The 12,054-nt window shown below is 44.6% G+C and overlaps 1 protein-coding gene across 1 annotated transcript; it reads right to left on the minus strand.

Moving 5' to 3' along the window:
* Nucleotides 1–36: 36 nt before the first annotated feature.
* Nucleotides 37–10,390, minus strand: trim35-28 (tripartite motif containing 35-28). Its single transcript, XM_041852451.2, has 6 exons — nucleotides 9,523–10,390; nucleotides 2,334–2,429; nucleotides 1,596–1,826; nucleotides 1,396–1,418; nucleotides 1,185–1,303; nucleotides 37–986 (listed from the first exon to the last, which is right to left on the minus strand). Exons 1-6 carry the CDS (start codon nucleotides 9,949–9,951, stop codon nucleotides 448–450), a joined length of 1,437 nt encoding a protein of 478 aa, XP_041708385.2. The 5' UTR covers nucleotides 9,952–10,390; the 3' UTR covers nucleotides 37–447.
* Between the last annotated feature and the right edge of the window lie 1,664 nt (nucleotides 10,391–12,054).

Here is a 12,054-nt window from a genome sequence, read left to right on the forward strand (position 1 = left end):
AGAAATTATCATAATGCATTATTTCATGTCATATGATCAAATTGTCACTTAGATTTTTATTTGAAACATTACATCAAGTCACTATAATATCATACAACACTGTCAAGAAAATATGCAATCATGTGCCTTATTAGATTTTTTTTTTTACATTAGATGAGCAAATTAAGCATCATATAGAATAGGCTTGTACAAAGACTAAGACAATTTGGCATAGACTAATTAGTAAATGAATGGTACCCGAACTACCCGCACTGACTCCATCTTGCACTGACCCTACATAGACTCCCTAGACACATATATATATATATATATATATATACTGTATATACACATCCATGTTAGGCTGCCTTCTATAACATGTGACCTCTATATAAGTGAGTACTACTACTGCCTATCAGCTATTGAACCAGACTCTTAGCACTCTGTAGTGACTGTCACACTGCCCTGTCAGGCAGTATGAATGGTCACCTTGGCCGGGTTAACCTCCATCGGGGTGCTGTGGAGCCCAGGACCAAATATGGGGAACACTCTCTCTGTAAACTCGTGTGTGAAGGTGCACAGGTGCTTCCCACCGTTGCCTGCGTCCCAAAATGACACCTCCCCCTTATCCATGTTTAGCTTGACCCGGATCCTCTCCGGCCGCCTCTCCACGGCCAGCACTGTGCGTTTGCCCGTCAGGGCGTTGTACACCCCTTTGCTCAGCCCGATGGTCCACACGCCCCTGTCTGTGGACACGGTGAACTTCCTCTTGCGAGCCACAGACTCCTTACAGACTCCCAGGATCCACTTTGGGTTGTCTCCGACATGGACCTCCCAGCGGTGCTTGCCGGAGCGGAAGCCCTCAGCTCCAAGGACGAAGACACAGGGGTCGAAGCGCTCGGGGTTGTCCGGGAGGGACTGCCGCTCTGGGCTGTCCCGTACGCTGGCCAGGTCTGGGGACAGGGAGAGCCAGGGAGAGGCCGTGTTAGGGTCCATCACCACTGGGACTGGAGAGAGAGAGAGAGATGTGTTACAAAACATTATGATTGAAGCGTAACTGTTGCTCAAAGTGTTTCCTCCTTCATTCAAAACATTGACCCCTTACACGTTATATAGCCATCCACACCCATTGTATTGTGTGTCATAACTTATGTATCAAGTTATAACCCTAACCTAACCCCTTGTCCTTTAGTACATGTACTCACTGCATGTGACGTGAGCCTGCATGCTCTTCCAAATGCTGTAGCCCAGAGAGCCCACGTGCTTGGCCATGTTCAGGAGAGCATCTGAAGGATTCTGGGGGTCTTCACGAGGCCACTGGGCTCTGTGAAAACATGCCATCATAGAAGATGACCATGATATTAGAGGGAGGGTACATGAACTGTAGGGCAACTGATAGGATGTTACTGTACTTACTTTTTCTTTAAGGCTGGGAAGTTCTGAAAAATAACAACACAATTGAATCCATTAGTTCATTGTGAATAAGATCGACAAATGCATCCGTTCAAAAATGTCTCACTGTCATGCACAGTGACAATGTACAGTTAGGATGAGAGAGGGAGACCCCACCCCTATGAGAGAGGGAGACCCCCCCCCATGGGACCCCTCCTGCTTACCTTCAAGAAGGTTAAATCCTCTGTCCCCATCTCCCTCTTCACTGTTTGAACCAGCTTAGTGAGGGCAGCGATGTCATGGGTCAAGGAGTTGATCCTGTCCTCCATACTGGATCTCTTGTCCTCCTCCTCGTCTGCCAGGGCCTTCAGCCTGGCAGCCTCCTCTACACACAGCACCTGATGGAGCCTCTCAAACTCTGCCTTGATCTGCTTCTCTGCCTGTTCGGCCTGGCTCTGGGTACGAGAGAGGTTGGAGGAAGAGTGATGTTCTGTAATGATACTGACATACCTCTCGTCATTCATATCTCATACAACATTACTCATCTATAGACTATAATTATAGTTTCATCTAGAGGCTTTCCTGGAGTTTTTCCTTGTTAGGACTCCAGGCCCTAGGTTTGATCTACAGTCAACTATTCTGTTTATTTCCCATTCTTTCTGGAGGCTCAAGGACTCTCAGCTTGTCCATACTCATAACCAGTCAAACAGGTTGGTTCACATATCTCATTACAGAACAAATGACAGTATGATGAACATCAAACTGTTGGGCTCTGGATAGGGCACACACATCTAGATATAACTAGTGAGGGCATCAAAGAGTTCTAACAAATCCCATTATCTTACACAAAACCTTCACCAAGATTTGTCCACATGACATTGACACATGGGCATTAGTCATGGTAATGGTTAGGTCCTACTGTGTAGATGTCAGCAGGTCAAGCAGATACAATATTATAGTACCTTTATGAAATCGACTGTGTTAGAGCATTTCTTTTTCATTCTCTTGAAGGACTCCACTTTCTCCTCCAATATGTTGACTTTAATGGTCAGTTCTTCCTGCAATAGAACACATAAAACACAATTAATATCCATATTAGTTTGTGATCTAGTGACTACCAGATAATAAAAAACATACATCAACTTATTTGCAGTATTGTTTCAGGTCCTAAGCAATTGGGTGTTGACTAAGGGGGGACTCGGGGCAATAAAGCGTTGTTTACACTGCAGGCCTTAATGCTGAAATCAGTTTTGTTTTTAAAATCAGTTTTGGAATGCTGACTGTCCAAACAGCAAGTTACAAGTGACCAAATCAGATGTGTGTGTTCAGACAGCAGTCATTTGCTGACATGGCTACGCTAGTTGTCATAGTAACGACAGGTGTGGCCACAGTGGTGTAGGCTGATTGGTGGTGGTGCTCGTGGTTCCTATCACTCAGAAGTTATGTAGCAAGCTAAGGAGACAACAATGCCTGCCGGGAAAGTTTTATTGCTATAAGCACTAACTTGGGGTGGGAGAGCAATGGCGGAAGCAGAAGCAACGCTTGATTCTGTTGGTACGAGTGAAGATAGATATTTCAGTATTTCACTAATATCCTCTAAGAATGGAGCTAAAAGGGCTAAAGTTGTAAATCAAGATAAGCTTCGGTATGATAACGCCTCATTCCTTGTTGGAGTGTGATTCATGAGCAAGGATGTTTTTTGGGGAAACCCGTTTGCGGTCACAAAGATGGTGAAGTATGCATTGGGAGAAGTGGAGTCAGATTGACCAGGAGTGGTATGATGTTGATTTCATGTGTGTCAACAGAACAAAAGGAGAAAGCACAAATTATCAATCTATGAAGTGGAATGCTATGATTATCGGAGTAGGTCACCAATAAAAGGTGTCATATCTGGCATCTCTATGGCTATTGAGGCTTCATGGTTTTTCATGTACATGCCAGGAATAGTTGATTCATGTTGCTTAACCCACACTGTGAATGGAAAGGAGGAAAGCCTTTCTGTGTTATTGAAGATGAAGAATTTCTCCCAACCCATGTAAAGCTGGGCTATATGAGATATGTGGTGCGAGCTTATGTACAAAAGCAACTTCAATGTCATAAATGTAAAAAGTTTGGCCATGTGTCAAGTGTTTGCAAACGGAATATAATTGATGACGAGTCTGAGGATGCACAATGTTGCCATTGTGATGGGAATCACGTTCCAGAGTTCCCTGAGTGCCCTGTTAGGGTGAAGGAGGATGAAGTAGCAAGGATCAGGGCTGTTGAGAAGGTCCCTTATTCAGAGTCAGTGAAAATTGTCGAAGCAGTGAGTAGAGATGATGAAGCTATGGCAGTGGATACCCAACAGTCTGTGGATGTCAGTCAGTTGAGAGATCATGAAACACTGATCGTGAAGGTTGATTTTGTTGCGTTCATTGTGCAGGTGTTTAATTGTACAGGACAAACTAACACCAAAAAAAATCAAAGAAACTGGAAATCATTGTGAAAGCGGCTAAAAGTTTCTTAGATCACCAGGATTTCACATCTGAAACATTGCAGGGAATAATGTCTGAAGATGCTTCCCCCTCTCAGGCCCCAGAACCTGTGTAGGGATCGGAGTACATTTGACTAAGTGAAGGAGTACATTGACTTTTGTTTTGTTTTTTGAGAATAATATGAGTGTTTTATTTTGTATTATTATTATTATTATTTATTAATTTTCGTTCTCAGTTCTACCCCACCCAGTAGGTGGCGACAATATGCCTTTTGGATGTAGTCCGCCAATACAATCTTGAAGAAGAAGAAGGCCTGCCATGGACGTTTCCCAGGTGATTTGAATGTTCAAAATCATAGTGTAATAACACTTTTAAAGCCTCAAAGGTTAAGATGATCCAACTTTCAAAACGAGTCACTTTTGGCTAGCCACAGCAGTTCAGACACAAGTCGCATGCCCAGGAATCAGATTTGTATCTGACTTCAAACATCCTATGAAGGGCCAAAGCGGTGAGGGAGTAGCGCCCTTCTCAAATGAACAGTAATCTGCAGCGCTTTGTCATGTTGTCAACAAGGCAGCATGGTGCATACAACATCTATTTTCCATAAAATAAATGTTATAATTTTCAAAATAGTTTTCATTGGGAAGGCAGATAAAGCGTTTTTTTATCAAAAGCAATCACTTTGTATGTCAAAACACAGCATCCTATTAATTACTCCACGTGCTTAACCTATGTCAATTTTTGTTTTGAGCCGACTTCGGCGTCGGCCAGAACGTGGCACCTGGCTCAAGCCCGGGAGGCAAACCGGTCCAAAACGAATGCAATCACTTTTCACCCGCCCACAACCTCCTCCTGTAATATTCATATGTGTCACCATACTGAATTGTAATTGGATGCATCATACTGTGCAATGATTGGTTAAGACCACCCAGGTGGTGAGGTCATTCTAAGATGATCATGGCCAGAGACACATGGACATGCACGTTATAGCTAGTTAATAAAGAGGTACGTTTATAAATATCCTGTCGTCCTGCATTTTATTATTTTGTACAAAGCGTACAAAACAAGACATGGTGTCAGAGTAAAAGGACTAAAAGATGGATTTTGCTGGAGTTCCTTCACCTCCGAATGGATTGGGGGTCTACAAATCTACCCGATGCATGGCGTAAGTTCAAACAGCATGTGGAGCTGATGTTCACGAGGTCCTCTGAAGGAAAGAGGAGAAGAGGAAAAGTGCAGCTACCTGCTCCTCTGGATCGGTGAAAAAGGGAGAGACATTTACAACACATGGACACTTACCGAGGCTGAATCAAAGGTACTGAAAACATACTACGATCGTTTTGAAGCATATGTTTTGCCAAAGACCAATACAATTTTCGCTAGGTACAAATTCCATGAGAAAGTACAAGGCGCTAGTGAATCGTTTGAACAGTTTGTCACTGAGCTGCGTCTGCTTGTGAAAGACTGTGATTATGCAAACAAGGATGAGATGGTCAGGGACCGTATTGTATTTGGAATACAATCACCGCGAGTGAGAGAGAAACTTTTGAATGTTGGATCAGAGTTAACGCTGGACAAAGCTATCGACATAGCCAGATCTCACGAGCTAGCACAGGTTCAGATGAAAACCATTTCCAGGCGGCAGCATGAGCGCATCACGTGAACAAGCAGTGCACGCAGTCAGGCAGACATCAAAGCACACCTCCAGTGCCCAGAGAGCATGTTTCAGAACGGAGACAGACAGAACTCCAAAACAGAGCGACACAGACTCCAAACGCCCCCAAAACATGTGGATATTGTGGATACAAAGTGCATGGCGAACAGGGGAATTGCCCAGCTAAAGGCAAACAGTGTACTAAATGTGGAAAATGGAATCACTTTTGCAAAAGTGTGCAGAGTTTACCGTGGAAAAACAGTACATACAGTGAGTGAAGATGAAATGTCAATCAAAGAGTCAAATGCTGATGAACTGTTTATTGATTCAGTGACACAGAAAAGTCAGATATCAGAGACAGAGCAAGCCTTTGCTGACATTGAGATAGGAAGACAAGGCACAGAGCTAAAATTCAAACTAGACACTGGTGCACAAGTAAACATTATTCCTCTGAGTAAGTACAGAAGCTTGACATCTGAGTGTGAGCTACAGCCCACCACGCGCAGACTGACTGGTTATGGTGGTGAACAGCTCCCAGTAAAAGGCACATGCACTCTCAAATGCAAATACAAGGAAAGGGACATGATGTTGGACTTTTACGTTGTTGACACTCGAGCACCTGCAGTGCTAGGTCTTAAAGCATGTTTAGACATGGACCTTATCAAGCTAGTTTTATCAGTGACAGCACCAGTAGAGATAGAGAATGTCATGGAGGAGTTTGCTGATGTTTTTACAGGAATAGGACTATTCCCAGGAGAATGTACCATTCACCTTAACCCAGACGCAACCCCTGTGATCTACCCACCGAGAAAGATTCCACTTGCTCTCCGCGCCCGTCTGAAGAAAGAGTTGGAGAGCATGGAGCAATCTGACATCGTCACCAAGGTTACAGAACCGACGGATTGGGTCAACGCGTTAGTGGTGGTGGAGAAACCACGGACAGGCAAGCTCAGAGTATGTCTCGACCCAAGAGACTTGAACAAGGCTATCAAACGCCCCCATTACCCCTTACCGACGCTAGATGGCATCACACACAAGCTAGCGGGCGCACGCTACTTCAGTGTCATGGACGCCAGATCAGGCTACTGGGCTATCAAGCTCACAGAAGAGTCATCTAAGCTCACAACGTTCAACACACCGTTTGGACGCTACAGGTTCCGTCGCCTGCCTTTTGGGATTATCTCAGCCCAAGACGAGTTTCAGCGAAAGATCGACGAGGTGTACGAAGGCCTCGACGGAGTCGTGGCAATTGTGGACTGACATCCTTGTCTATGGTCGAACCAAAGAGGAACACGACAGAAACCTCAGCGCGATGCTGCAAAGGTCCCGCGAGAGAGGAGTCCGGCTCAACCCCGAGAAGAGCACAGTCGGCGCTACAGAGGTCAGCTACTTCGGGCATCTTCTCACAGCGAATGGAATCAAGCCAGATCCGCAGAAGATCTCAGCCATAAAGGAAATGGAGCCACCAAAGAACCGCGCAGAGCTGGAAACAGTGCTTGGCATGGTCAACTACTTAGCCAAGTTCGCACCCAGCCTCTCCAATGCTAATGCACCCCTGCGTCAGCTGCTAAAGCAGTCCAGTGAGTTCCTCTGGGACAACCAACACGACATCGCTTTCCAGAAAGTGAAAGACTTGATCACGAGAGAACCAGGACCAATCCTTGCCTACTACGACCCCAACAAAGAGCTCAGACTCCAGGTGGACGCGTCAAAGTATGGACTAGGGGCAGTGCTACTGCAAGAAGGAAAACCCATCGGCTACGCTTCCAAATCTCTCACAGACTGTGAAATCAACTACGCTCAAATCGAAAAGGAGCTGTACGCCATTCTGTTCGGATGTAAGCGTTTCCATCAGTATGTCTATGGACGACAAGTCATTGTGGAATCAGACCACAAGCCCCTCGAGTCAATCATGAGGAAACCGTTAGCCGCAGCCCCGCCAAGGCTACAGAGAATGATCCTTCAACTACAAAAATACGACTTCACAATCACTCACCGTCCAGGCAAAGACATCCCTGTCGCAGACACACTCTCCAGGAAGTTTCTTACCTACAAGGACAGCAGCCTCAGTGAAGGCATGGACATGCAGGTGCAAACTGTGTACAGCAACTTACCAGTTAGTGACACAAAACTGAAGGAGATCCGAGCAGAAACAGAAAAAGACACACAACTCACACAGCTGAGGAAAGTCATACAGTCAGGATGGCCTGAGGAGAGGAGAAAATGCCCTCAGAGCGTCTCAGAGTTCTGGAACCATCGTGACGAACTATCACAGATCAACGGAATCATTTTCAAAGGAGAGAAAATCATCATTCCTACCAGTCTCAGAGAAGAGATTTTGACAAAGATCCATGCTGGACACATGGGCATGGAAAAGTGCAAACAGAGAGCACGGGACATTTTGTTTTGGCCCGGAATGTGCAAACAAATAGAGGACATGGTTGGTAAATGCCCCACGTGTCTTGAACGACGCCCCTCGAACACCAAAGAGCCAATGTTACCCTCACCGTATCCCAGACCGACCCTGGCAGGTCGTGGCAACCGATCTGTTCACGTGGAACAACGAGGACTACATTATAACAGTGGACTACTACAGCAGATACTTTGAACTCGACAAGCTTCACAGCACCACATCTGCAGCTGTGATACACAAGCTGAAAGCAGCCTTTGCCAGGCATGGCATTGTAGAGACTTTAATATCTGACAATGGGCCCTGTTACAAATCAAATGAGTTTGAATCCTTCACAAAAGCATGGGGAGTTCACACACGTCACCACAAGCCCACATTACCCTCAAAGTAATGGCCTTGCTGAAAAATCTGTGCAGATCGCTAAATCACTCATGGACAAAGCAAAAGCAGACAAGAGAGACCCCTACCTCAGTCTCCTTGAATACCGCAACACTCCAGTTGACAACTTCAAATCACCAGCCCAGCTGTTGATGAGCCGCAGACTTCGCTCAATCCTCCCCAGCACCAACCAGCAGCTGCAACCTGAGGTCGTCAGCTACAAGGAAGTGCATGCAAAACGTGCACAGAGACAGCAACAGCAAAAGCGATACTACGACAGGTCAGCCAGACCACTGCCACCACTGAACGACGGAGAGTCAGTTAGAATCCAGGAGCATGGCTACTGGAAGCCAGCAGTCGTCATCCAACCAGCTGACACTGAACGTTCATATCACGTTCGCACCGCAGAAGGAGCGGTGTACCGCCGCAATCGTCGTCACCTACTGAACACAAAAAGAACAACACACTGACGAGATGAACTGTTCCCCTGAAAGAGAACGGGATGGACTAAACACAGACACAACACAACATACACCATACTTACCTGCAACACCACAAGAACTGTTGACTGACACAGAAGCATGCTCAGCTTCATATCACACAAGGTCAGGAAGAGAGGTCAAGCCTAGAGCTGTCCTAGACCTGTGAAATGTCAAAGGGTGTAGGCGGATCGCTGCCCTAAAAGAGTTTCCAGACTGTAAACTTGTTATTGAAAGTTAACTTGAAATGCTTTGGTATTGTATTTGTTTGATATGTTGAGATGTCATTGCTACAGTGAAAAGCTGAGTTGCTGAGAAATATTTGTTCTAAAAATAACAATATGCTGAATCATTGTTTGTCTGTTATGTTGATGCAGTTGGTGCAGTTTAAATGGTTACTTACCTCGAGTTCAAACTACAGAGCATATATTCAAAAGAAACGCTTTATTGTTCCACATATTTTTTCTTTTTTTTTTAAAGAAGGGGGATGTAATATTCATATGTGTCACCATACTGAATTGTAATTGGATGCATCATACTGTGCAATGATTGGTTAAGACCACCCAGGTGGTGAGGTCATTCTAAGATGATCATGGCCAGAGACACATGGACATGCACGTTATAGCTAGTTAATAAAGAGGTACGTTTATAAATATCCTGTCGTCCTGCATTTTATTATTTTGTACAAAGCGTACAAAACAAGACACCTCCCACCGGGGAAACCCGGCCCAGATAATCGAATCTCCTCACTCTCACCTTACAAAACGGCGCCCCCATGTTGAGTGGCAGCAGCTCGTGAGTCCGATGTAGAGGGACACAGTCGACGCACACCGGCTCCTCGTCCTTTACGCAGTAAAGTTGAAGCTCCAAACGGTGCAGGTTACAAAGAGACACGTTACTGATTGCGTTCCGTCCCCGCCAGCCCTTCTCTTTCTGAAAGGACTCGGTGGCGGCCATCAGCGCCCGGTTGGAGATTGGTTGCTCGCCGTCGCAGCTCTTCCTGCACACGGGACACTTCTGCCCCGGCACCTTCCAGCATTGCTCCAAGCACTCCTTGCAGAAGCTGTGGCTGCAGGAAAGAAGCACGGGCTCCCGGTAAAGATCTTTACACACCGGACAGGTCAGGTCCTCCTGAAGGAAGAATGGACCCTCTGACATTTCCTCATTCCAAGCACATTCAGCCATGGTGTCGCTGTCCGCTCTGCAGGCCCCTTCAGATAACGCGTAAAGTTTACTTTCGCTTTCTTCAAAATACTCCTTTTTATACGCTGACAGTTGTCCAGAGACACTCTTCCGTTCTGTTAGACGGTTTACCTTTATTATTTATAGATTTGTTGACGCCAACACAAAACTTTAGTTTGGAAACAGGTAAAATTTGCCTTTTTGGAGAGCCGTAACCTGGAGTTCCAACTGTAACCTCCCTTCTGACTTCCTTCCGCAATAGAGTGGGTGTGTGTGTGCACAACAGTCCCTAGCGGAGTTTAGGGTGTACAACCATGTATTATACACGTTGCTTTTGAATTGGTACAAATTATGCAAAGTAAAGTATACATGATTGAATGCTGTGTCAACATGCATTACATTTTGCACATTGTGCCAGCGGGTAAATTGCTGCTGTCATTGTTATTATTCCCACTACATGTATGTTCATTATCAATATTTTCTCTCCAACAGAGGGAGCCCAAACCTTTTTATAAATGATGCTCATAAGAGTTTTACCATTGTTTGTGATTTATGAATCACATTTATTTAATGAAATTGAATCACATTTATTTAATGAAATTTTTCCAGTATCAAATATTTCTAAATGCAAATTTTTTTATTACACGTGATTTCTTATTTCTATATTGTGAAGAGTTTAAGACATTTTTATTATTGTAAGTATATTTACATTAAAAATCAGTGACAGTAAGACCTGAATTCCACATTATGTGAATGCAAGTGTCTCACTGTCAATCAAATTATCTTCATCTGCTGGATGAGTCACTCCATGGCCCCACTCTGCATCAGGGTCCATCACCATGGAAACTTCTTATTTTTCAATATTTCCAATAATATTTATTTATTTATACAAGTTCTCATTATTTCAAAAAACAAATCGAATCAGTCAGGCTTTAGACACACTACATGGTTGAACACAGTTATTACAAAGTAATACTGGTTTTATATGTTGCTAATAGGATCTGATCCCGTGGTCTGACTGGCCACCATTTCAGCGCTGAATCTCCCTTGCGTTTTAGCAGACACTCTTATCCAGAGTGACTTACAGGCGCAATTATGATTAAGTGCCTTGCTCAAGGGCACAGACAGATTTTTCACCTAGTCAGCTTGGGGATTTGAACCAGCAACCTTTCGGTTACTGGCCCAACACTCTTAACCGCTAGGCAACCTCCCACCCCTTGTGGTCTGTGTGTAGTAGCCGTAGACACAATATGACATAATTGATCGTAATAGCAGTGCTTGACTGAAATAGGTGCCGGTACTCATTTTGGGTGCCGGTACTGTTTATATTTAGGTGCAGGAGCTCCACAATACTTTTTGATTTAATATTTTATAAGAGGAACCGGAACTCAAGCTGTATTCCGCTCAGGTAAGCTCGGGCCCAAGTCAAGCACTGAGTAATACTAGTATGAAACCAGCACTTTAAACTTAAAAGGCCTCAGGCAAAGAGACGCACACAAACCCACAAAAGTGCAGCAGACTATGTAAAAGGGTTATATGCCCGTCCCCTACACACGCACACACTATAGGGATCACACGCTACAACATCTTCAACACACACATCTAGACCAGACCATATATAGAAATATATCTGTGTGGATCTGTTGTGGACTCTACAAACTCATCTCTGTCACACAAAGGCTACAGCAGAGCACACACAACACATCACCCCAGTGGCCAAACACACACAGACACACCATGTCTGTGGATGTACACCCCTGTCAAGTTGATGATTGGAGAAATAGGCATAATTACTCTGGTAATGAAGCAATTACTCAGAATATAATTGATAGCAAGGATATCAGCTCCTGTGCAAGATTTAACAGGGTTCAGATGATTACAGATGACTGGAATAATATTGCAATAGTTTCATATCTAGATAGAGCTTGTCATCCCCTTTGATTCCAGCTGTGTCTGACTGTGTCAGTCTGTCAGGTTAGCGGCTAGCTGTGTAGTGTGCTGTGGTGACTGGAATGATATTGCTATAGATTCAAATCTAGATAGAGCTTGTCATCCTCTTTGATTCCAGCTGTGTCTGACTGTGTCAGTGTGTCAGGTTAGCGGCTA

The sequence above is a fragment of the Coregonus clupeaformis genome, chromosome 28 (genome assembly GCF_020615455.1).
Source record: "Coregonus clupeaformis isolate EN_2021a chromosome 28, ASM2061545v1, whole genome shotgun sequence".
Classification (NCBI taxonomy): Eukaryota; Metazoa; Chordata; class Actinopteri; order Salmoniformes; family Salmonidae; genus Coregonus; species Coregonus clupeaformis.

What these genes read in the sequence shown, in the direction of transcription:
- trim35-28 (XM_041852451.2), bottom strand. Translation starts at nt 9,951, where the DNA reads ATGGCTGAATGTGCTTGGAATGAGGAAATGTCAGAGGGTCCATTCTTC. An exon ending in ACACAGTCGATTTCATAAAG is followed by an intron (nt 1,827 to 2,333) that starts GTACTATAATAT and finishes TCTCGTACCCAG; the next exon opens with AGCCAGGCCGAACAGGCAGA. An exon ending in AGGATTTAACCTTCTTGAAG is followed by an intron (nt 1,419 to 1,595) that starts GTAAGCAGGAGG and finishes GTTATTTTTCAG; the next exon opens with AACTTCCCAGCCTTAAAGAA.